The 26,117-nt window shown below is 45.0% G+C and overlaps 1 protein-coding gene across 1 annotated transcript in view; it reads left to right on the top strand.

The window, feature by feature from the left end:
- The first annotated feature begins 7,968 nt into the window (after window positions 1-7,968).
- Window positions 7,969-26,117, top strand: part of LOC136640528 (zinc finger protein 585A-like) — a 31,692-nt gene continuing 13,543 nt past the window's right edge. Inside the window, 2 exon segments of the mRNA XM_066615684.1 lie at window positions 7,969-8,093; window positions 11,156-13,116. Of these exon segments, the coding sequence (XP_066471781.1) occupies window positions 8,060-8,093; window positions 11,156-13,116 (1,995 nt within the window). The 5' untranslated portion in view covers window positions 7,969-8,059.

Here is a 26,117-nt window from a genome sequence, read left to right as displayed (position 1 = left end):
TTAAGAGAAAGCTCCAAGCACATGGCTCTCTCTCTGGCTGCCCTCCCAAGGGAGAGGTCCTTCCTAGGACTCTTTCCCATCCAACTGCTCCCCGGGACAGGTAAATATATCTTGCGTCTAAAACTCTCTCCCTTCCATCCTACCTATTTCCCCCCTTCTTCCCCCATCTTTAGTTAGCAAACTGGGTTTAGCAGATTAAGGAACCCCTAAAATCCTTCCCTACAACCTATCCTTTTCGGATTCCTTATCAGATACACCAAATACATAGCACATGCAGCCATCATAAAGCTAGGTACACTGTATCCAAGTACTAGGATTCAAGTAGACATATACTCACCATTTTCCATGTGTATTATGTTTACCTTTGTGTGTTTTTTTGCAATAAAAATATAATCCTTTGATTGAAAGTTACCTTTGTCTTTAAGCTAAACAAGGAATTTCTTTGCTTTACGCTGTCTTTCTAGCCAGCCTATGGTCCTAAAGTTTCCAAAAGGGTAATATAATAACTCCCTTAAACATAACAGCCCTTTTTGGTAACAGTAGCTGTTTTACCGATGCGCTTGTTTAGCTCGGTATCAAGCGAAAGAGTGTCGGAGATCGTTGAACCAAGGTACACAAAGTCATGGACAACCTCCAGTTCATGTGCAGAGATTGTAATGCAGGGAGGTGAGTCCACATCCTGAACATAAGAACATAAGAACAGCCCCACTGGATCAGGCCATAGGCCCATCTAGTCCAGCTTCCTGTATCTCACAGCGGCCCACCAAATGCCCCAGGGAGCACACCAGATAACAAGAGACCTCATCCTGGTGCTCTCCCCTACATCTGGCATTCTGACTTAACCCATTCCTAAAATCAGGAGGTTGCGCATACACATCATGGCTTGTACCCCATAATGGATTTTTCCTCCAGAAACTCGTCCAATCCCCTTTTAAAGGCGTCTAGGCTAGACGCCAGCACCACATCCTGTGGCAAGGAGTTCCACAGACCGACCACACGCTGAGTAAAGAAATATTTTCTTTTGTCTGTCCTAACCTGCCCAACACTCAATTTTAGTGGATGTCCCCTGGTTCTGGTATTATGTGAGAGTGTAAAGAGCATCTCCCTATCCACTCTGTCCATCCCCTGCATAATTTTGTATGTCTCAATCATGTCCCCCCTCAAGCGTCTCTTTTCTAGGCTGAAGAGGCCCAAACGCCGTAGCCTTTCCTCATAAGGAAGGTGCCCCAGCCCCATAATCATCTTAGTCGCTCTCTTTTGCACCTTTTCCATTTCCACTATGTCTTTTTTGAGATGCGGCGACCAGAACTGGACACAATACTCCAGGTGTGGCCTTACCATCGATTTGTACAGCGGCATTATAATACTAACCGTTTTGTTCTCAATACCCTTCCTAATGATCCCAAGCATAGAATTGGCCTTCTTCACTGCCACCGCACATTGGGTCGACACTTTCATCGACCTGTCCACCACTACCCCAAGATCTCTCTCCTGATCTGTCACAGACAGCTCAGAACCCATCAGCCTATATCTAAAGTTTTGATTTTTTGCCCCAATGTGCATGACTTTACACTTACTGACATTGAAGCGCATCTGCCATTTTGCTGCCCATTCTGCCAGTCTGGAGAGATCCTTCTGAAGCTCCTCACAATCACTTCTGGTCTTTACCACTCGGAAAAGTTTGGTGTCGTCTGCAAACTTAGCCACTTCACTGCTCAACCCTGTCTCCAGGTCATTTATGAAGAGGTTGAAAAGCACCGGTCCCAGGACAGATCCTTGGGGCACACCGCTTTTCACCTCTCTCCATTGTGAAAATTGCCCATTGACACCCACTCTCTGCTTCCTGGCCTCCAACCAGTTCTCAATCCACGAGATGACCTGTCCTCTAATTCCCTGACTGTGGAGTTTTTTCAGTAGCCTTTGGTGAGGGACCGTGTCAAACGCCTTCTGAAAGTCCAGATATATAATGTCCACGGGTTCTCCCGCATCCACATGCCTGTTGACCTTTTCAAAGAAACCATGACCTTTGTTTTCTTCAGGCTGATCGTCAGTCCAAAATCTTGGCAGGCCTTGCTAAAACGATCCATGAGCTGCTGGAGATCTTTGGCAGAGTGGGTAGTGACAGCTGTATCGTTGGCAAAGAGGAAGTCACGCAGACATTTCAGCTAAACTTTGGACTTTGCTCTCAGTCTGGAGAGGTTGAAGAGCTTTCCGTCTGATCTGATCCAGAGATAGATGCCTTCTGTTGCGGTTCCAAAGGCATGCTTCAGCAGGACAGCGAAGAAAATCCCAAACAAGGTTGGCGCAAGAACACAGCCCTGCTTCATGCCGCTTCGGATGTCAAAGGGGTCTGATGTGGAGCCATCGAAGACAACAGTGCCCTTCATGTCCTTGTGGAAGGATCTGATGATGCTGAGGAGCCTGGGTGGACATCCGATCTTGGGGAGAATCTTGAAGAGGCCGTCTCTGCTGACCAGGTCGAAAGCCTTCGTGAGATCTATGAAGGCTATAAAGAGTGGCTGTTGTTGTTCCCTGCATTTCTCCTGCAGTTGTCTAATTTAAAAACAGATAAAAGCATATTAACACATATCATAAAAACAGTAGTCAGATAAAAAGTAGTAAAAAGGTAAAAAGAGCATACAGCAACAAGTCATAAAAGAATCAGGCCTGTAAAAAAATTAAAAGATGTTGAAAAGATGTAAAAAAGGCCAAGAACTCAGAAGGCTTGTTTAAACAGAAGGGTCTTCAGGCCTCGCAGAAAAGTCTCCAGAGAGGGAGCCATTCTTAAGTCAAGGGGAAGGGAATTCCATAGCGTTGGTGCCACTACTGAGAAGGCCCTATTTCTTGCTGCCGCCCCACGTACCTCCCTAGGCCGCGCACTTGTAAAAAGGTCTTCTCTGATGACCTAAGAGGACGAGCCGGATTGTACGGGAGCAGGCGATCTCTAAGCTACCCTGGCCCAGAGCAGTATAGGGCTTTAAAGGTCAAAACCAGCACCTTGAATTGGGCCCAGAAACGAATGGGCAGCCAATGCAGCCCCTGGAGAAGCGGACTGACAGAGTCAAACCGCCTAGCTCCAGTAACTACACGGGCGCCGCATTCTGCACTAATTGCAGTTTCCGAACCGTCTTCAGGGGCAGCCCAACATAGAGCGCGTTACAATAATCTAACCTCGATGTCTCCGTAGCATGGATCACCGTGACCAGGTCTGCACGATCCAAGTACGGACGCATATGGCGCACCAGCTGAAGTTGAGCGAAGGCCCCCCTAGCCACAGCCGCCACCTGGGAATCCAGAAGCAGCTGCGAGTCCAGGTGGACCCCCAAGCTGCGGACCTGCTCCTTATGTAGGTGTCACCCTTAATTTCACTTTCCATAGGGCTCAATACATTTACCACCTCGGAGGGAGGGCCTTCCTTCTCGGGTGTTTTCTTGGGCCGTGTCCCTCAGACGGGGATCCTTCCAAAGCAGGGCTTTCCGGCATGCGGGGCCACCTCTGACTGTGCCGCCCCACCCCCGACCCAGAAGTGCTTGTGGTGAGCCGCTATAATTCCGACTGCTGTGTCCTGTGCTCCCCCCTTGGAGACGATGCGGAGCGGAGGAGGCGGTGCAGGCTCCGCGCAAGACTCCCTCAGAGCGCTTGGGGGCTGGAAGCCCATTCCAGTGGCCCCAGTGCTGCGCTCAGAAGGGCGTGGAAGGCCACTGGGAGCCTGAGAATGGCGCGTGTCCCCTGCAGAGTCGGAGCAGGCCGCCTGAGGTTGCAGCTGTTCCATGAGGGACTGCCCAAGAGGACACAGAGGAGGAAACTACCACTCCCAGGAGGCGCTGCGGCAGAGGCAAGATGGCGGCGCCTGCCCGGAAGAGGGCAAGGAGAAAACTACCACTCCCAGGATGCCCTGCGCGCGAGGCGTGATGGCGGCGTCTCCTGGAAGCAGCTGAGGTGAGGCTGGAGGTGGGGAGCCGCCCCCCAAGAGAACCCCAGGAGGGGCGTGTCCGTGGAGGGCAGTGGGAGGGGCTCCAGGAGAACGGCAGGTGCCCTTTGGGGGTGGGCTCTGAGCTCCCTGGAACTGCAGAGGGGCAGGGAGGTGGGGGTGGCGGAGCACGTAGAGGGGCCCCTTCGAGGGGGAAGGGGAAGGAAGCAGGCAGGCAGGCAGGCAGGCAGGTGCCCATCGCCCCTTGTGGCAGAGAGTTCCACGGGCCCAGAGGAGCAGAGCCCCCGAGACAGGCCAGCAGGGAGGCCCCACCACCCCTGTATTAGGGAGTTCCACAGGCCAAGGACATAAGACAGGGAGGCCCTGTCACCCCTGCTTCTCTGCTCAGAGGGTGTCGGGGGCAGAGGCTGACCCCTGGAGAGCCCTGGGCTTCCCCTGCCTGCACTCCTGAGGCAGAGCCACCCTGCTCCAGCCCTTGGGAGGGCTCCTGAAGTGCTGGGCACGTGCCTTGTGCACTGCTGGATGTCCAGCACATTGAGCATACTTTGTGAACTGGCATAGAGATCAACAAGCAATGTCTGATGAGCGGGGAGAGGCAGAGAAGGTGCTGGCTCAGTAGCATAGCCAGAGGGGTGCAAGTTTCAGGGAGCCCCACCTCCTCACCTCCCCTTCGGAGCCATCCCAGGCCGCCAGAGCAACACGGAGGAGAAGGCTGGGAGCTGGAGCTACCCAAAGCACACGGAGCTGGCTGCAGAGCCTGTGGGGCCCTTGGCCTCCAGGTAGCAGATCTGCACCTCTGAGCCCCGGACCCTCTGCTCTGGTCTCCGTGGCACTCCTGTCCTGGTCTGGTCCTGGCATCTGGTCTCTGCTGTGACTTCACCACTAATCATCCTGGGGGAACGTTGTGAGTTCTCCCACACTTGGACTTGCATTGTGTATTTTTTATGTTCTCTGCTTTGTCTTCCTGTAACCCCTTTAAGATAACTCTCTGTCTCTTCATTAGGTGTTGCATCTTCAGTACTGAAAGGAAGAATCAGCAACAGACCTGGCAGAACAGGATCGCTGTGGTGCTCAGAATCCATTTTCTGGGTAAACTACCTCCCTGCAGCACCTCCCTCCTTCAAGGTGAATAGTGTCTTCTCTTTGATCAAAGACCCCATGTGATGAAGCCTTGCTGAAGAAACTCCTCCCACCACTGCCCAGCCTCCCTCCCCAGAGTGAACTACAAGTTCTTTTTGTCATAGTTGCATCCCTTCTGCCTGGAAATGGCTGTGGAGCAAGGGGGAGGACTCCTAGCTCTGTATCTGCACTTCCAGCCTGCACTAGAGGAACATGTGAAGCCGGGATTTAAAAAGGAGCAAGAGGAGCCAGAAAGTCTCCAGCCAGAGACGAGGCTGGCAGAACCAGAGGACCTCTCCCCTGCAGCCCGGATGGGGGCTCTCCTGCAGCATCTGAACTGGGCAGAGCCACCACACATTAAACAGGAACCAGAAGAGGGATTGTCATCGCAGCAGTGGGAAGCACAATGGCGGGAGTTCCTTGAAGCACTGCAGACCCCTTGTTCCGGAGAGGGAAGCCCACAGCTCCCAGAGACCGTGTCATGGGGTGAGACACACATGCTCTGACCAGCTGAAAGCTGAATGCAGAGTGGATGCTTTCACGCCCTCTTCTGAACCCGCTCCAGCTCATCCCTGTCCTTAAAATATCATGCCCCTTTGGTATTCAGGGGAGGTCTGACTAGTTCTGAGTAGGGGGAATTATCACTGCTCAAGCTCTGGACTCTGCCTCAGGCCTCTGTTGAGGCAGCCCAGCAGTAAGATAGAAACAGTAGAGTACAATAACTATATTAAAGTGGGTTAAATGACACAAACAGTTGTGGAAGAAAAGCCACTGCGCCCTAATTCTTTTTAAATCAAGGGCACAATACTGCCAGCTTGCCTCCCAACACCTGCTTGCTGCAGCAGACCAGACAGTGTCTTGCTCTCTGTAATCGGGCAGAAGCAGGGCCTAAAGGCAGTAGCCCCCCTGCCCTTCGCATCCCACCCTGCCTCCAGATTCATGTATCTTTCAGCACACTGATAGATTTGCCCTCTATGCCTTCGTTTCATCCCATTGTCAGGTTAGCTGAGCTCACAGGACTTGCCGCATCTGGGGAAGTACCTTCTGGGCAGTAATGATGTGCTGTGATAAGAAGGATTTCCTGCTGTCTCCTCGGACTCTGTCTACAGGCAGAAGATCCGATCTGGGGCCCAGAAGAAAAGCTTTTACTTGTTACCTGAGTTGGAGGAAAAAGGTCTTCCCTTCTGTCTTTTGCAGGCAGTGGAGCGGCCTCGGCATCGTGTTCTGCGTCGCCTCCTCCGTGGGCTGGAGGAGGAGTGGCTGCTGCGAAGTCTACTCAGGTAGGGGGCAAGTGACCAGGGAAGCCTGCAGGGAGAAGCGACAGAAGGGGCCGCCTCCTTTGCTTCTTCCTTTCCTGTTGCTTCTGGTGCTGCAAGATGTGGGGGTGCCCATAAGAACATAAGAACATAAGAACAGCCCCACTGGATCAGGCCATAGGCCCATCTAGTCCAGCTTCCTGTATCTCACAGCGGCCCACCAAATGCCCCAGGGAGCACACCAGGTAACAAGAGACCTCATCCTGGTGCTCTCCCCTACATCTGGCATTCTGACTTAACCCATTCCTAAAATCAGGAGGTTGCGCATACACATCATCGCTTGTACCCCATAATGGATTTTTCCTCCAGAAACTTGTCCAATCCCCTTTTAAAGGCGTCTAGGCTAGACACCAGCACCACATCCTGTGGCAAGGAGTTCCACAGACCGACCACGCGCTGAGTAAAGAAATATTTTCTTTTGTCTGTCCTAACCCGCCCAACACTCAATTTTAGTGGATGTCCCCTGGTTCTGGTATTATGTGAGAGTGTAAAGAGCATCTCCCTATCCACTCTGTCCATCCCCTGCATAATTTTGTATGTCTCAATCATGTCCCCCCTCAAGCGTCGCTTTTCTAGGCTGAAGAGGCCCAAACGCCGTAGCCTTTCCTCATAAGGAAGGTGCCCCAGCCCCGTAATCATCTTAGTCGCTCTTGCAGAATCTTGCAGAATATTCCACAGGAATGTCATCAGGAGTGCCCTTATGTGTAAGTGGGAGCCGCCCCTTTTGACTGGCATCATCTGATCACATTGGCGGGAGTCAGGAGGGGCAGGGCTCCTTCTCTCCTCTGCTTGCAGGAATGGAGGTTGCTCACAGCGCCTGTCTCAGAAGCAGCTCTAAATACTCTGCAGCTCACCAGGGCAGTTTGGAGAGAGAGGCAGGAATGAAGGTTCATTATGAATCAAAGACGTAACTGTAGGAACTGTTTTGGGCCTGTGTAGTTTAAGTAGATCTTATTTCCACACAGCACTGTGCCCAAGAACTGGAGATGGCTAGAGCCATCAGTGTGCATGTGCTGTTGTCCCAGATGCTGCCCACATGTAGAACCTGAGCTTCTCCTGCTCCTTTGAGAGCCTTCCTGCCATCTTGCCTTGAGTTAGTTTCAGCCCCAGTTGCTAAAAAAGGTGACAGCTGTCAGTCCACTCAGTTAGTAAGCAATGCAAATGGGCTCTCCCTTGCTGGCGGCCTTCAGAGCAGCCCTCTGCTGGGGTGTTCTAGCTCTGGCTCCTACACTGAGCAGGAGATTGGAGTGGATGACATAGCAGGACCCTCCAGTTCCCAGATTCTGTGAAAACTACACAGACCAGAAGGATTGGGGTGTCCCAGAGTTGCCTGCCTTTGCGGTGTGCAGGAGGGATCTCCAAGATCTGGCAGGGGGCTCTGTGACTTGAGGAAGGACTGCATGGGGGTCTTCTGGAAGCAGCAGTTTGGTGCGATACTTTTTGTTCTTTGTTGTTACTCTAATGAACAAAACTTAAGAACTACGTTTTTAAATTGCTGAAATGCAAAGGGTTGAGCTTTGCAGGAAAATATCAGGTTTCCCCTCCTGGAATCTCTGAAATGTATCTTGGGTAGGGATAATCTGTGCCTTTCTTCATTCAGGCTCTGGTGTCCTTTGAGGAGGTGGCTGTGTCTTTCTCCAAGGAGGAGTGGGCTCTGCTGGAGCTGAACCAGAAGGCCCTGTATGCAGAAGTGATGCTGGAGAATTTGGAGAACGTGGCTTTTCTGGGTAAGTCAGGACCCCTTTGCTTAATCTCCCTAGATCAGGGGTCTCCAAACTGTGGCACATCAGGGGGCACAAGATTTTTTTGAGCCTGCAACAATTTCAAATATTTTTGAGCCTGCAAACAATTTCTGATATTTTTGCTATTGATGGATTCATTTAAATTTCATTCATTCATTTATAAAAGTGATTTTTTGTGTGTAAAATATACAGTGTGGCTCTAACTGAAAAGTTTGGACACCACTGCCCTAGATGCTAAAAGGTATGGATTGTTGTTACTGTTTATCACCAGTGATTCTGCAGAGAAATGGGGAGCAAATGCCGGGATGGGAAGTTTCCAAAGTGACAAAGGTCTTTAAGGAAAGGGACTGTGGTTCCGTGGCAGAGAAGCTGCTTGGCATGCGGAAGATTTTGAGTTCAGTTCTGGCTGCATTTCCAGATGGGGATCTAAAAATTCCAAAATCCTGGAGAGCCATTCTGGGCTGCTAGAGCCTGGCATGGCTCCAAAGGGGAGAGGGGCTGCTTGAACAGCAGGGTGATAAATAATAATAATAACAATAACAACAACAACAACAACAACAACAACAACAGGTATTTATATACCGCCTTTCTTGGTCTTTATTCAAGACTTTATTCAAGGCAGTTTACATAGGCAGGCTTTATTTAAATCCCTTATTAAATAGGGATTTTTACAATTTGAAAGAAGGTTCTTTCTTTCAAGAACCACTACATTCAGGTGTTTCATTCCGATCTGGCTTCACATTCTGGCCTCCATCCTCCCACGCTCAGAGCAGATGGAATAGCTCGGCTTCAGCTTGTCAGCTGCTTCAGAGTCGTACGGTGCTGGTGGCCTTGAACTGGCGACCTTGTGGATGTTATCTTCAGGCAGACGGAGGCTCTACCCTCTAGACCAGACCTCCTGTCCTCCTGTGATGCTCCTGCAAAACTTAGTGCTTTGCACCTCTTCTAGCTATGCTACTCTCTGCATATTTTATAGATTGTGAGCCATTTTAGGACAGGTATTCATTTAGTAATTCCATTTTATCTGTAGTCTGCTTGTGAGAACTCCTTTGTTGAAAGAGGTACACAAATATTCTTAATGATAATCCGAGTGAATACTGGAACTCCTATTCAGTTGTTTGAGTGTCATCAAGGTGGCCACTGTTCTTTGGTTGATTGACCTCTGCTTCCCCCTCCTTCCTACTTTTTGAGGAAAAAAATAGGCAAAAAAGCCAGTGGCTTCTCAGAGCAGCACACAGCCACTATAATCACACCATAACTGGCTTTACAGTGTGGGCTGCCACAGAGTTCTGCTTTGTCCCCCATGCTTTTTTGCATCTAGGCATAGCTGCTGGGGGAAGTCATCCAGCTCTATCTGTCCTTGCCATCCCATTCCAGGGAGGCTATGCAGGTCCTGGAGCTCTGCTTGGAGGCAGTTGGTGTCTGGATGAGGGCAATAGATTAAGATTGATTCCAGAAAAGACAGGCCTTTTGATCAGGAAATCCTTGATGCATGTGCTAAGGCATCTGCCCTCTCTGAATGGGGTAGCACCCGTCCTGCAGGATCCGATGCGCAGTTTGGGATTGCTCCTGGACTCACAGCTCTCCCTGGAGAACCTGTTGGCAGCTGTGGCCAGGAGTGCGTTTGACCAGTTTTGGCAGGTACGCCATCCATGGCCTTTCTTGTCCCAATCAGACCTGACCACAGTGGTCCATGCCTTAGTGACTTCAAGACTGGATTACCGTAGTACACTCCAGTGGGGCTGGCCTTGAAGGCTTGGAAGCTGCAACTAGTGCAGATTGCAACAGCCTGGGTGGTTACTGGAGCTAAGCATTTTCAATCTTTTGATCTGCTGCTTCAGTGACTGCACTGGGTTTCCATTCCTTTCTGGACCCAATGCAAGATGGTGACCTTTAAAGGTCAATAAGCTCTTCACGGTTTGGGTCCAGATGATCTGATGGACCACCTTCTTCCATACTTTCTGGCCCAATCTCTGTGGCCGTCCATCTCATACACAATGTTATATGTTTCAGTCATGCCTCCTTTGGGGACCTTGGAAAGAAACACTGCAGTGAGTTTTCTAGCAGTCATTTTTTGTGGCTTTGTTCTTTTCAGTCATGTTGACACCTCTCAACGATATCTCCCCCTTCCTGTTTTTGCCTGGTTGGTTGGTGAAAAGGCTCCACTGCCACAAGGGCAATGCAATCAGATATTAAGCAGGATGGGAGATGAAATGGATCCACTCCTGATCTCTCCACTTCAGCTGAGCTCAGTGCCTTCTCCATGTCATTTACAAAGGAACGAAACCATTCAGGGAAAAGCCCCTCGGTACAAAACAGGTGATTCAGAGTTTCTCAGACGCTACTACAGCATTGAAGCTGCTGAGAGAATCTGGAGGGAGACCCCTATCCTGTGACCCTCTAAAGCAGGGGTCTCCAACCTTTTCAGTAGGAGGGCCATATTGTACATTTTACATACTGGGCTGAAAAAATCAGCAATGCACAGCACAGTCTCTGGCCGATCCATTGCGACAACCTGGTTTGTTATCATTTGTTTACACAGGTGCAAAAGTGGTGCTGTGCCCTTACTGTGATCGTTCTGTAGCATACCTGAAAAGGCAACATGCGGAAACCCAGTTTATTTTATTGGCAGGGATGAGGTTAACATTGAATATTTATGTTATGTGGATCTTACAGCATATGGCCCAGGTGATTGAAAGTGAGGGTTAGCCAGGCTGGTACACTCTGGTCATGTAGAGAGAAGTGCGGCAGACTGAACTGCGTATGTTGACTGTCTAACTGTGGTTGGGGAAAAAATTATCTAAGTTGCTGCGGGTCGGATAAAGTCTTGTGGCAGGCCAAATTTGGCCCCTGAACTGGAGGTTGGAACCCCTGCTCTAACCACTGAGAGCTGGTCACTGGGAAGGGCTGCAATACTATGCATAATTTCCTGGGAATCATTTCTGCTGAATCCCTTGGGTTTACTTCCGAGTATATTTATATGCTAAATAGTGTCCATGGGAGGTTCCATTTCTGTTGCTAATCAAGGTATTATTTCTCTGTTCCAGGAAGGTGCAGCCAAGACAATGAGAATCAGAGGAAGCTACATGGGGTGTCACCGGAAACGGCCTTGTGTGATGTAGAGGAAGTGACTCTTGGAGACCAGGATGGATCAAGGAGGCAGGAGGGAAGACCAGCACCTGTCAGGAGGACTGAGGCGCTCATTCTTCAGGTTTCTGATTTCCGTGAAATCCCAAGACAACAAGAACGTCCAAAGGGGAAAAGAAGGGGAAAGGAGGAAACAATCAGTTCTGAAAACTACATTAATGAACACAGTGAAATCTGGACAGGGAAGAAAAGGTTGAAGTGCTCTGAGTGGAGAAAGGGCTTCAGTACAAGCTGTCACCTTGGACCCCATGAAAAATTCCAGAGAAGTGAGAAAGCTGCGCATGAAGACAGATCACAGAAGCAGAAGGGAAGCCAGACAGAGAAAAAGAGAAAAAAATCTGATGCTCATCAGGGTGTGGATTTGAGTGTCTTTCCAGATGATCCAGAAAAAGAAACTAGAAAGAGGAGGGGAAAAGCCCCTCAAAGTGCTAAAACCTCCCACAGTAAATCAAAACATGAGAAACCACATAAATACTTAGAGTGTGGAAAGAGCTTCACTCAGAGGACAATCCTCTCTGTGCATCAAAGAACTCGCACAGAGGAGAAACCATGCAAATGCTTGGAGTGTGGAAAGAGCTTTGGTCAGAGCTCACACCTGACTTTGCATCAAAGAACCCACACTAGGGAGAAACCATATAAATGCTTGGAGTGTGGAAAGATCTTCTGTAGGAGAGCACACCTCGCTGAGCATCAGAGAACCCACACTGGGGAGAAACCATATCAATGCTTGGAGTGTGGAAAGAGCTTTAGTAGGAGAGTACACCTCGCTGTGCATCAAAGAACCCACACTGGGGAGAAACCATATAAATGCTTGGAGTGTGGAAAGAGCTTCACTCAGTCGGCAAGCCTTGCTGTGCATCAAAGAATCCACACTGGGGAGAAACCGTATAAATGCTTGGAGTGTGGAAAGAGCTTTGGTCAGAGCTCACATCTGACTTTGCATCAAAGAACCCACACTGGGGAGAAACAATATAAATGCTTTGAGTGTGGAAAGAGCTTCAATATGAGAGGAAACCTCGCTGTGCATCAAAGAACCCACACTGGGGAGAAACAATATAAATGCTTGGAGTGCGGAAAGAGCTTTAGTAGGAGAAGAAACCTCGCTGTGCATTGAAGAATCCACACTGGGGAGAAACCATATAAATGCTTGGAGTGTGGAAAGAGCTTCAATATGAGAGGAAACCTCGCTATGCATCAAAGAACCCACACTGGGGAGAAACAATATAAATGCTTGGAGTGTGGAAAGAGCTTCAATATGAGAGGAAATCTCACTGTGCATCAAAGAACCCATACTGGGGAGAAACCATATAAATGCTTGGAGTGTGGAAAGAGCTTCACTCAGTTGGCAAGCCTTGCTGTGCATCAAAGAATCCACACTGGGGAGAAACCATATAAATGCTTGGAGTGTGGAAAGAGATTTAGTAGGAGAGGAAACCTCGCTGTGCATCAAAGAACCCACACTGGGGAGAAACAATATAAATGCTTGGAGTGTGGAAAGAGCTTCAGTATGAGAGCACACCTCGCTGAGCATCAAAGAACCCACACTGGGGAGAAACAATATAAATGCTTGGAGTGTGGAAAGAGCTTTAGTAGGAGAGGAAACCTCGCTGTGCATCGAAGAATCCACACTGGGGAGAAACCATATAAATGCTCGGAGTGTGGAAAGAGCTTCAGGCAGAGATCAGTCTTAAGTGTTCATCGAAGGATCCACACTGGGGAGAAACCATACAAATGCTTAGAGTGTGGAAAGAGCTTCAAACGGAGATCAGACCTGACTGTGCATCAAAGACACCACACTGGGGAGAAACCATATAAATGCTTGGAGTGTGGAAAGAGCTTCAGGCAGAGATCAGGCCTGAGTGTTCATCGAAGAACTCACACTGGGTAGAAACCATATTAAATATGCCTTTGAAAGAGGTCTAGGCCTTCAGGTGTTTTCACCATATCCCATGGCAAGAAGTTACACAGATGAATTACAGCAGGGTCAAGAGAAGCTGTATTTCCTTTTGCCTGTTCTGACCCTCCCACCTTTCTGTTGTAGTGAATGTCTTCTGGTTCTGACATTGTGCAAGAGAGAAAAGAACTTCCCTCTCTCCATCAGCTGCTTAATTTTTCATGTCTCAATCATGTCCCTCCCAGGTGCCTTTGTTGGACAGATTTTCAGATTCTTTTTACTGATGCAATGCCAAACAGTCACAGACCTTTTAAAGGGGTTTGGAGGCTTTATTTCTACGATAGTAAGTGAATTACACAAACCAATTTATTCTCAGTTTGGACATAAATGTTCATCCTGGTTTCCCATCTTGTTTCCCAAAGTACCACACCAAGAAAATCACATTAAATAAGGTGGAATAAACAAGCTACCCATGTGACACTGTATGTCACTTCCACCTCCTTATTGGGCCTATTATGACAGGTTTGGTGCATGGTCCCGGCTCTAATTAGGAGGTCATTCTGCCCTGCATCCCAAAATGTTCCTGGCCCACAACTTTGGTTATACAAGATCCTGGAATTTTCCCTTTGGGAAAGTTATGATCTACATGTTCTGCCAATCATTATTTCTTTAGGTCACTTTGACATAATGACCCTGCTATCCTGTTTTTGAGGGGAACTAGAGTAAGAAACTAAGAACAGCCCCACTGGATCTAGTCCAGCCCCAAAGCCCATCTAGTCCAGCTTCCTGTATCTCACAGCGGCCCACCAAATGCCCCAGGGAGCACAACTGATAACAAGAAACCTCATCCTGGTGCCCTCCCTTGCATCTGACATAGCCCATTTCTAAAACGAGGAGGTTACACATACACATCATGGCTTGTAACCCGTAATGGATTTTTCCTCCAGAAACTTGTCCAATCCCCTTTTAAAGGCATCCAGGCCAGATGCTGTCACCACATCCTGTGGCAAGGAGTTCTTTACATGCCTAGTAAAGAAATATTTTCTGTCCTAACCCTCCCAACACTCAATTTTAGTGGATGTCCCCTGGTTCTGGTGTTATGTGAGAGTGTAAAGAGCATCTCTCTATCCATCCCCTGCATAATTTTGTATGTCTCAATCATGTCCCCCCGCAGGTGCCTCTTTTCTAGGCTGAAGAGGCCCAAATGCCGTAGCCTTTCCTCAGAAGGAAGTCATTCTCTTGGCTCCAATTTCAATTATTTTTCTCAAACAAAAGAAAATTAAGTTAACCCTAAAATCTCCATCAATCCTCCATTTTTTTCTTAGCCAAGCTGGAACATCTTTGGCCACATTACTATCTTAAGGTACAGCTGTCTGAGGATATACATGTTATTGTTTGTTTGAACCCCTTTGTTAGGCTTACTTTCTTGGTGTAGATATATTGTTTCTTCATGCTATGTGACAGTGTGTATATGTTAAACTATGCCACTCTGGTTGAAATCCTAACCATACTTCCTTGAGAGCAAACAAGGCTTGTTCCTGAGAGCAAGTCTCATTAAACAAAATAGGACTCACTTTTGAGTAGATCTGATTAGGACTGTGCTTTAAGTGATGTTATCTACGATGATAATAAATAGACTGAAAATATACTTCAGAAATATATATAATGTGAATAACTGTATAAAGTGAAATATCCTCAGCACTTCAATTTTCAATTTTTACTTGATCTAATTAGATCAATAGAATTTTCCTCTCATTTCTGTTAGTACTCCTACATTCTTTCACTTCAGTGATTGCAAAGAGCATCCGTGTCACCTTGTTTATTTCTCTGTCTTTCCATGGGCTCCTTTACTTGGCTTTACGAATCCAAGCTAACTCAAGTCACTTCAGACTTAAGTAACGTTAAGATTATTGCCATTCTGTTTGCAACTTTATATGGCCGATACAATGCTCAGTGCACATTGTAATCGCTCTTTAAAAGAGTAGAAAAAGCAGTTTTGCAAAAGAAGTACTCCAGAAATGAAAATTCCATCTTTTAACCTTTTCTTAGATTTAAATAATATTAAGGACAGACCACTTTATACCTTTATACAGTGCTTTTTTTGTTTAAAAAAAAAAAAGGTGCAGGAACTCGCGACTTGTTAATCTTTTATTTATTTATTTATTTTTAAATTTATTTAAAATAAAAATATTTTAATATATATATAAATATATAATATGTAATTATATAGTAATCTAAAATAGTAATCTATTTAGTAATCACTTTAGTAATCTAAAATATTTTTTTATTTAAAATAAAATAAATCTTTTATTTATTTATTCATTCATTCATTCATTCATCTCATTTCTCTCTCTTTAAATCCCCATTCCCCAACTACTTAAGAACTAGAAAATGAGGGGAGATCTTCAAGAGAGAAGAACAAAAAGAGACTGACCACCTCGGGAGTGCACACCAAGGATTATATCACGGCTTGTTGCATGTATTTGCAAATATGTAACAACCAAAAAAATTAAACATTTAATAAATATTGGTTAAAACAATTGATGAAGGCAAAATATAAAAAATGATTACATTACATCACTCTACAGATTTGTTTGAACCCAAATCAATTAGCACACAGGGGAGAGGGGGCACAAAAGATGGGTTAATTAATTGATTAATAAACAAGTTATGGATCAAAAATCATGTAGTCACATACCCTCTATTGGCTCAAGACATTGAAACATGATTGGTGCAAAAAAAAAAAGAAATATGTGATCAGATAACAATGAATGCGCAATATAAGCACACAAGGGGGGAGCAGAAGAATAAACACAAAAGATGAATTGTAAAATAGATAAATTATATAATACCGGAATATAATCTATTTTACAACTCATCTTGAACCAATAGAGGGTGTGACCGCATGATTTTTGATTCATAACTTCATAACTTAATCAATTCATTAACCCATCTTTTGTGGTTCCCCCCTTTCCCCTGTGTACTGTGTCCCCATTCCCCATTATAATAATAGTGATTATTAAATATAGTCTAAAAAAACCAAAAATTAATAGACAACAATGATCTGACCTACTGCGCAGAGGAATACATATTTCCTAAGTGTTATTATAATGCAGCAAGGACACTTAAGCTTCCCCATTTATAGTTAAAAGCTTAAATCTCCTGTTGATGACATTACAAAGCTACTAAATTATTAGTAATAATTTTTGCTTAATTAATTTAGATCAACCAAGCCTTATATTAATAACTATAAAAATGAATGAATTACTTGTTTCTGAGTAGACCTGCATAGGCTTGGGCTGCAATCTCATCCACATTTTCCTGGGAGTAAGCCCCACTGAACACAAGGGGACTTACTTCTCAGTAGACATGCCAGCTTCCTTCCCCCCCTCTTCTGCCAAGCCAGTACCTAGGTGCTGCAACCCTGTCTCCCTGACTGGCTGGCTGTCCCTCCTCCTCAGCACATGTCCCCACACCCTCACCGGCTTGGTAGCTGCGCGGGAAGCAGAGCGTGGGGAGAGGAAAGGCAGGCTGGGCTCAGGCGAGAGCTGTGAGTGCAGTGAGGCAGGGGCAGTGCTTTTTTTGTAAAAAAAAAAAAAAAAAAAAAAAGGTGCAGGAACCCACTTACAAGAACAAGTTTAAGATTAACAAGTGTAATCTTTTATTTATTTACCTCCCCACCTAAAAAAAAAAGAAGAAGAAAAAAAATTATTCCTTACGGGAATTTGAACCCCCAAACTCTGGCTCCACAGACCAGCACTTTAGTAATTGAGCCATTGGAAGTCTTAGGCTCAAGGTGTTTGGAACTAATACTTGAGGCGCTGATGGCCACCAGCTGGGCTTAGGACCTTATATATTAGTTCTGAACACTGTAACTCTAGGCTTTCCTATAGCCCAATGGAGAGAGTGCTGGGCTGTGGAGCACAAGGTTGGAGGTTCGAATCCCTCCTTAGCCAGCAGTGCTGGGTGGCGCAGGGAGGGAAAAAGGTCGGTGGGGGAGGAGTGGGGAAAAAGGTGGGAGCCAGGAGGAGGGTTGGAGGTTCGAATCCCTCCCTAGCCAGCAGTGCTGGGCAGCGCAGGGAGGGAAAAAAGGTGGGGGCCAGGAGGAGGGGGGGAAAGGTGCCAGTTCGAATCCCTCCCTAGCCAGCAGTGCCGCAGGGAGGGGGAAAAACGGTGGGGGCCAGGAGGAGGGGGGGAAAAGGTGCCGGAATGCTGTTCCGGTGCGTTCCATTACAAAAAAAGCCCTGCCTTTATATATTGTGCATTGTACAGTGCAATTCACTCCTGAATTGGCCTTTTCAGCCACACTAGACGCTGTTCCAGAACCACCTTTCAGAGCGCGATACCATAGTCTTTCGAGACTGAAGGTTGCCAACACAATGTATAAAACTTATTGTAACAAGTTAGAATTCTGTTATTCTTAACAGAATATCTTTGGAAATATGATAACATCTTAATGCAGTCTTATGCATGTTTGCTTATTAATAAGTGTGAATTCATTTCTCAATAAGTCTGGATAGGACTACTACTTAATCTACTATGAAAAAGTTCTTTCATGTAGAGATATCATATAAGTGTTGTTTGACCTTATGAAAACTGGTCATCTTACCTTTTATGTTCCTACTATATATTGTAGATACTCCAATTTGCATGATGCAGCACATAGCAGACAAAGTATTTATAGCACAGGTGTGATAGATCAGATAATTATCATGGTTGCATACTCTTAAACTAAAGGGGAATTCTTTGGAAAGTATTTCTTAAGAGCTTCTTTAAGAGGAGACATTTTAACCATAGTGTGGTGTTTTCTTAGATTCTGGTACCTCCTTCAGCTGGGTACCTTTGCAAGTTGTTATATTTCATACCCATTTCTGTATACTTGTTAGATTATTTCTCTCCTTATTACTCTTTTAACTGATTTGAAACAAAATAAAACAATAAACAGTTCTTTTCACACTTCACACACCCCATATACAACTTAAACTCTTTGCACGCTCACACATCACAATAACAAAACACAATACAAATCAAACAATAAAACACATCATAAGACATCACATCACTACAACTTCAGAGATTACGAACACTTCTACAGTTTGCAATCATTAGGAAAAAGGTCCATCAGGAAAAAGATTTTTCAAAGTAGTGCTTCAACGTCTTAAAATGGCGTTTGGGCCTCTTCAGCCTAGAAAAGAGATGCCTGAGGGGGGACATGATTGAGACATACAAAATTATGCAGGGGATGGACAGAGTGGATAGAGAGATGCTCTTTACACTCTCACATAACACCAGAACCAGGGGACATCCACTAAAATTGAGTGCTGGGAGAGTTAGGACAGACAAAAAGAAAGTATTTCTTTACTCAGCGTGTGGTCGGTCTGTGGAACTCCTTGCCAAGGGATGTGGTGATGGCGTCTGGCCTGGATGCCTTTAAAAGGGGATTGGACAAGTTTCTGGAAGAAAAATCCATTACGAGGTACAAGCCATGATGTGTATGCGCAACCTCCTGATTTTAGAAATGGGTTATGTCAGAATGCCAGATGCAAGGGAGGGCACCAGGATGAGGTCTCTTGTTATCTGGTGTGCTCCCTGGGGCATTTGGTGGGCTACTGTGAGATACAGAATCTGGACTAGATGGGCCTATGGCCTGATCCAGTGGGGCTGTTCTTATGTTCCTTTCCAAATAAAGTCATAAAGGTTCTTTTATTCAATCCATTCCACTCTTGGACTATGTCTGCAGTTGGTAATTCCATCAGTTCTGTTCTGGTTTAATCACTTTCCAAATGGAAAGCTCTCAAGCTTTTGTGATTATTTTCCACAAATACAAACACTTGCAGACAATGTTGCTTTATAACTCGAAAATCTTTTTTTTAACTATTGTATTCTTGTTAGAAACTGTAAAACAATAAGCTCTAAAGCAGAACAAATGTTATTGAACTTATAGCAATGAAAGATTCATTGTAAATAGTATAATGGTCAGAAGACAGAAAGTTTCATTTTTTTTTCATTCACTCATTCAAGTTTCATCTTTAGAATACTATAATATTTTTACCTATTCTATTCCAATTTAGACTCACATACAAAGGAAACACATTTCTTCCTTTCCTCTGAGCAATTCCCCAGAATTGGCTAACTTCCCAGAGACTTTTGGCAACACTTAGTTCTGTTTCTTCATGCTGGCCGTAACAGCATACAATTGTTCTCACACCCACAGTTATGATTTTCTTTAAGTTACAAGCTTTTAAGACAAATATAAATATAAGAACATACAGATTAAGACAGGTACCTATCTAACTGGTCCTCCTCACGGTTTTCTTCCGATGTTTTCAGGTAATCCTATCTAAGACATTCCAGGTGTTCTATCTACACCTGTTCTATCTAAATCTATAGCTGCAAGGTACTGAGGCACGGTGACCGTAAAGTCATTTTAACACTATAGCATATACACAATGAAGAGAGAGAAATTTCTCATTTTTCTGGCAGGGAAAACCACCAAACGAAACCAGGGAACATGGCGTTGGCTTTGCGGTCAGAAATACCCTGCTGAAATCCATCATCCCACCTACTGTGGGAAGTGAAAGAATTTTGTCCCTGCAGCTCCAGTCATCAGCAGGACCTATCACTCTCATCAGTGCTTATGCACCAACTCTGTCGTCTCCAGCAGAAGCCAAAGACAAATTCTATGATGACCTGGCCACCACTGTCAAGAAAATCCCTGTAAAAGAGCCATTGTTCATCCTCGGCGATTTCAATGCTAGAGTTGGTGCTGATAACAGTTCATGGCCCACTTGCTTAGGTCAGTTTGGCACTGGGAGGATGAACGAAAATGGCCAACGCCTGCTAGAGTTTTGCTGTCATCACGGTCTCTGTGTCAGCAACACATTCTTCAACACAAAGCCCCAACATAGAGTCTCTTGGAGACATCCAAGATCAAAGCACTGGCACCAGCTCGACCTGATCCTCACCAGACGCTCCAGCCTTCCCAGCATCAAGATCACACGCAGTTATCATGGTGCTGCCTGCGACACTGACCACTCCCTGGTGTGCAGCAGAGTGAAACTGCAAACAAAGCGACTGTATCACACGAAAAAGGAAGGAAGACCTCGCATTGATACCAGCAAGACCCGGGATCAGAGAAAAGTGGAGGAATTTGCACAAGCGCTTGAGGAATCTCTTCCAGGCCCGGCCGATGCAAACGCATCCAACTATATTCCAGAGAAAATGTAGTCACCGAAGAAGCACTGAACAACATTGAGTGCCTGCCTGTACTGGAAGAGCTTGACAGCGAACCAACCCTAGAAGAACTTCACGTGGCCCTGGACTCCCTTGCCTTTGGCAAGGCACCTGGAAAAGACAGCATCCCTGCTGAAGTCCTAAAATGCTGCAAAGAGATCATCGTCACTGAGCTGCATGAAATCCTCTGTCTCTGCTGGAGAGAAGGTGGAATACCTCAAGACATGAGGGATGCAAACATCATCACGCTGTACAAGAACAAAGGTGACAGGGGTGACTGCAACAACTACCGCGGCATCTCTCTCCTTAGCGTTGTAGGAAAGCTGTTTGCCCGAGTTGTACTAAAGAGGCTCCAGGTACTTGCAGAGAGCGTCTATCCAGAATCGCAGTGTGGATTCCGAGCCAACAGGTCCACCACTGATATGGTATTCTCCCTTAGACAACTGCAGGAGAAATGCAGGGAACAACGACAGCCACTCTTTATAGCCTTCATAGATCTCACAAAGGCTTTCGACCTGGTCAGCAGAGACGGCCTCTTCAAGATTCTCCCCAAGATTGGATGTCCACCCAGGCTCCTCAGCATCATCAGATCTTTCCACAAGGACATGAAGGGCACTGTTGTCTTCGATGGCTCCACATCAGACCCTTTTGACATCCGAAGCGGAGTGAAGCAGGGCTGTGTTCTTGCACCAACCTTGTTTGGGATTTTCTTCGCTGTCCTGCTGAAGCAGGCCTTTGGAACTGCAACAGAAGGCATCTATCTCCGGACCAGATCAGACGGAAAGCTCTTCAACCTCTCCAGACTGAGAGCAAAATCCAAAGTCCAGCTGAAATGTCTGCGTGACTTCCTCTTTGCCGACGATGCAGCTGTCACTACCCACTCTGCCAAAGATCTCCAGCAGCTCATGGATCGTTTTAGCAAGGCCTGCCAAGATTTTGGACTGACAATCAGCCTGAAGAAAACACAGGTCATGGTTCAGGATGTGGACTCACCTCCCTGCATTACAATCTCTGAGCATGAACTGGAGGTTGTCCATGACTTTGTGTACCTTGGCTCAACGATCTCCGACACTCATTCTCTCGATACCGAGCTAAACAAGCGCATCGGTAAAGCAGCTACCACGTTTTCCAGACTCACAAAGAGAGTCTGGTCCAACAAGAAGCTGACGGAACATACCAAGATCCAGGTCTACAGAGCTTGCGTCCTGAGTACACTTCTGTACTGCAGCGAGTCATGGACTCTTCGCTCACAACAGGAGAGGAAACTGAGCGCTTTCCACATGCGCTGCCTCCGACGCATCCTCGGCATCACCTGGCAGGACAAAGTTCCAAACAACACAGTCCTGGAACGTGCTGGAATCCCTAGCATGTATTCACTGCTGAAACAGAGACGCCTGCGTTGGCTTGGTCATGTCGTGAGAATGGATGATGGCCGGATCCCAAAGGATCTCCTCTATGGAGAACTCGTGCAAGGAAAGCGCCCTACAGGTAGACCACAGCTGCGATACAAGGACATCTGCAAGAGGGATCTGAAGGCCTTAGGGATGGACCTCAACAAGTGGGAAACCCTGGCCTCTGAGCGGCCCGCTTGGAGGCAGGCTGTGCAGCATGGCCTTTCCCAGTTTGAAGAGACACTTTGCCAACAGTCTGAGGCTAAGAGGCAAAGAAGGAAGGCCCATAGCCAGGGAGACAGACCAGGGACAGACTGCACTTGCTCCCGGTGTGGAAGGGATTGTCACTCCCGGATTGGCCTTTTCAGCCACACTAGACGCTGTGCCAGAACCACCTTTCAGAGCGCGATACCATAGTCTTTCGAGACTGAAGGTTGCCAATACCTATATACACAATGGTAAAGAGCAGCTTGATAAGGTTAACAGTCTGGCAAAAGCATAGAAGCACAGAGAACAGGGACAAGCTGTTTTAAGAAAATTATTTTTTAAAAGTTGTTTGCTAGTTTCTCTGAAGTTACAGACTTTAAGAGTTTAGAAAGGGAGAAGGGCAACAAGGAAGATAAGACTCCTTCTTGGCAGGCACATAGGACTGGCCAAGGCTATCGCATGCTTGCTGCCAAGACTCACTTGTTTATTCTTCTAAGTTTTCAAAAGGGAAAAACACATTCGGGACATGGAATATGTTTAGTCTTTGCTTTAAAGTGTAACCAACATATATGGAACAGATAGTAGTGGTAATTATTAGAAGTAAGTCTTAAACAAACAAAATGCTTGATTTTAGAAAAAACATTAAGAAAATTAGACAAAGGGTTCAGCATTGCAGACATCCTTATCTGAATTGGCAAGGATGTTCTTGACAGACACCTGCAGAGACGAGTTTAGAACATGAGTTAGATAACCAGGACCATCCTTACCATCCCTAAGAAGGAATCCTCTGTGTGAATTGCGACTGAGATGAAAAATAAATGTTTAGAGGGGAGGGGGGCTGGTGCAGAGTTGCCTCAAACAGCTTGCCTGACATGTAATGTGTTTGAAGGTAAATAGGACAAGGGTTGGTTAAACAGAAATCACATATGCAGAGAAAGTTTAGTTTGTTTTATGTTAAAATATATAAAACAGGTCACTTATAAACACCACTATACCCCTTAATAGGTAACTAGTCACAATAGTTATAATAGAGTAAAAACTGTTAAAAAGAAGTTTAATAGTTTCTGGTTCACACAGGTTTGCAGAGGGCTGACGGAATACACTAAACCCAGAAGAAAAGATACAGAAGAGATAAGATGAGTGGCACAAGTAAGGGCATCCTAATTAGGAAGGGTTTGAAAGGAATATATGTCACTAAATGAGTTAGAAGTTCTGCCAAATTAAGGTCTTCACACCCATGTTTAAGTGTTTGTGTGTTCTTTTTAATGAGGATGGTACGAAAGCCTATTTTCTCAAAGAAGTTCCTAGTTAGATTGATAAATGTGAGTGGGGGTCAGTGCTGGATGGATTAATGTTACAGTAAACCCTACTGGTTTTGGAAACTTTTGGAAATTGTGTAATTTTGGCAAAGTTTTAAGATGAAACCCCACCTGTATATAAATAAGAGCCAATCAATGGTTTTGCTCACTTGTTGCCCACCTATTTTCCATCTTGTATGTAAATGGTATCTTATCTACATCCTATTAAGAGTTAGCCCCATTTATGATGTCAAACTTTCAGCGAATGAGAAGTCTAGATTTTCAGACAAAGGGCTGTGTGGTATAAAGGTTAAGGACCAGTGTTCAGACGGGGTCCATGCTTTGGACATGAGTCCCGGGGACCAGTATACAATTCAATAAAAGCCTGTGAACCTTCATCCCTGTGTACCGAGTTGTTCCGAGTTGCTGATTTGAGTGGCTGATTGGCCTTGCAACAGTACTAACAATGAGGTATTAATATTTAAAGTCTTACAAGCTTCAGTTCAATCAATTCAAGACAAAAGTTGAAAACTGGGTTTTACATTAAAGCTTTCCAGTATTGCAAGCATGCAAATATCAGAAATAGGAATACAGGAATACAGTAATTCTAAAACTCACCCAGATTTGTCCTTTTTGTACTTGTGTACTTTTGTGGATTTGTACTTTTGCTTGTAATAATTATAATTCACGGGAACTTGCTGACCGTCTTCTTGTGTTAACAACAGGGTTTTTCAATGTTTTAGGAAGCATTTACTTAGATAGTTTGTTCTTGCATTTGCAAGTTACCTTCTCAACCAACATATAACAAATAATACATATGATCCCAACATACAGTATTATAAAGGAAACAAAAAGAAAACAAAACACAACTTCATCTGTTATTCAATCACCTCTGTTTCTTTTCCTTTAGGATACAAACTTTTAATGGTGTTGTTCCTGTAAACTAAATCTGTTTCCTTTCCAGTAATAAACACAACAAAACAAATTATTAATTTACATATAAGCTAGGGAGAGAAAAGAGAAACTGATTACTGTATGCCAACTTAAGTTTTCAAAAGGACTCTGAAGGCCAAGCCCTTTCTATTGTTAGAAGTTCATTTTGACTTGTCAAACAGATTCTGGTTTACACAGAATTAGATAAGACTCATCTTGGCCCTCTTGCAGGCACTCCTAATAGAGGGAATATTTCTATTTTGAAGAAGAAGACAGGGTTAAAGGAACATTGTAATTAACACTGTTTTCAGTACTATGAGATGCTATTAGTCGTAAATCCACACTGAGTACTAACATACTATTTCACCATCATAGTGTAACATACTATTTCACCATCATAGTGTAAACTTATGTTGTTACATTTAACTTTTCTTAAAATATAAATACAACAAGGAAATTCTCAAGGGAACATCACTATTACAACTTCCTCAATTATTGAGGGTAAACAGGGTGATCAAGCCAATCTATCCTCAATTCAAATTTACAATTGGATGTGTTCCCCAGTAATTTCCTCCAGTTAGCTTTACACACACACCTATAAACTTTTTTCTACTATTGTGCATTGCCAGCCAAGGTAAATTTGATAAAAATCACTAAGCATATACAAACATATACAGAACTAAGGAAAGTGGTGCAGCTTGCTATCTGCGCTAACCTTTATACATATTTAAATAGTTTAACTCAGCACTCAAGCTAAGATCAGACACTTTCTGGCTCTCTCCTAGCACGAAGACAATGGCTAGATAACTTGTGACCACAATTCTGGGACTGCAGCCCACTGGCTGCAGGCAAAATGCCTAGAAGTTACACCACACCCTGCCTGCAATGTTACATTGCAAGTAAAGCATAGCAAAATTTCAGAAAGAAAATACTGACCAAAACAACAGAAAATAACGATAGATAAAGATCTATTTATCTATAGATATATAGACCAGGCAGGAGGTCTGGTCTAGAGGGTAGAGCCTCCGTTTGCCTGAAGATAACATCCGCAGGTCGCCAGTTCAAGGCCACCGGCACCATAAATTGGTGAGACCTTGAAGCAGCTGCTGAGCTGAGTTATTCCACCTGCTCTTTGGTGTGAGCAAAGAAGTGTCTTGGCTGCCCTCCATGTGAGAGATGAAGGAGCTGCTTGTCAGCTTGCGTGGGAGGAAACTGGAGGCCAGAATGTGATACCAGATCAGAAAGATCCATCTGAAATGTGGTTCTTGAAAGACAGAAACTTTCTTTGATTGTAAAAATCCCTACGGGGATTTAGAACAGCCTGCCCATGTAAACCGCCTTGAATAAAGTCTGAGGAGAAATCCGACGACCAAGAAAGGCGGTATATAAATACATGTATTATTATTATTATTATTATTATTATTATTATTATTATTATTATTATTATTATTATTATTATTAATGCTTTGAATTGTATTTATGGATTCTAATACAGCTTTTAATACTAATAATTAGCATACTAATATAAACAGACCAACATAAGACAGAGACATGGCAAGCTTATCACCTCCTTACAAAGGTGGATCCTGCTATAATCAGTGAATTTACAGCCAATTTGGAAGTGCTATTCTTTAAAAATATTAAAAAGTTATATTAATATTATTTATTACTTATATTTATATAAAAATATTAAAAGTTAATCCAGATAGTTCTGCCGCCAGCAAACCTTGCTGTTCATCGAAGAATCCACACTGGGGAGAAGCCATATTAAAAATGCCTTTGAAAGAGGTCTAGGCCTTCAGGTGTTTTCACCACAGCCTGTGGTAAGAAGTTACACAGATGAATTACAACAGGGTCAAGAGAAGCTGTATTTCCTTTGCCTGTTCTGACCCTCCCACCTTTCAGT

Source organism: Tiliqua scincoides, chromosome 2 (assembly GCF_035046505.1).
Source record: "Tiliqua scincoides isolate rTilSci1 chromosome 2, rTilSci1.hap2, whole genome shotgun sequence".
Taxonomy (NCBI): domain Eukaryota; kingdom Metazoa; phylum Chordata; class Lepidosauria; order Squamata; family Scincidae; genus Tiliqua; species Tiliqua scincoides.
The sequence above is the reverse complement of the archived record's forward strand: the minus strand, read 5'-3'. Positions and strand labels throughout refer to the sequence as shown.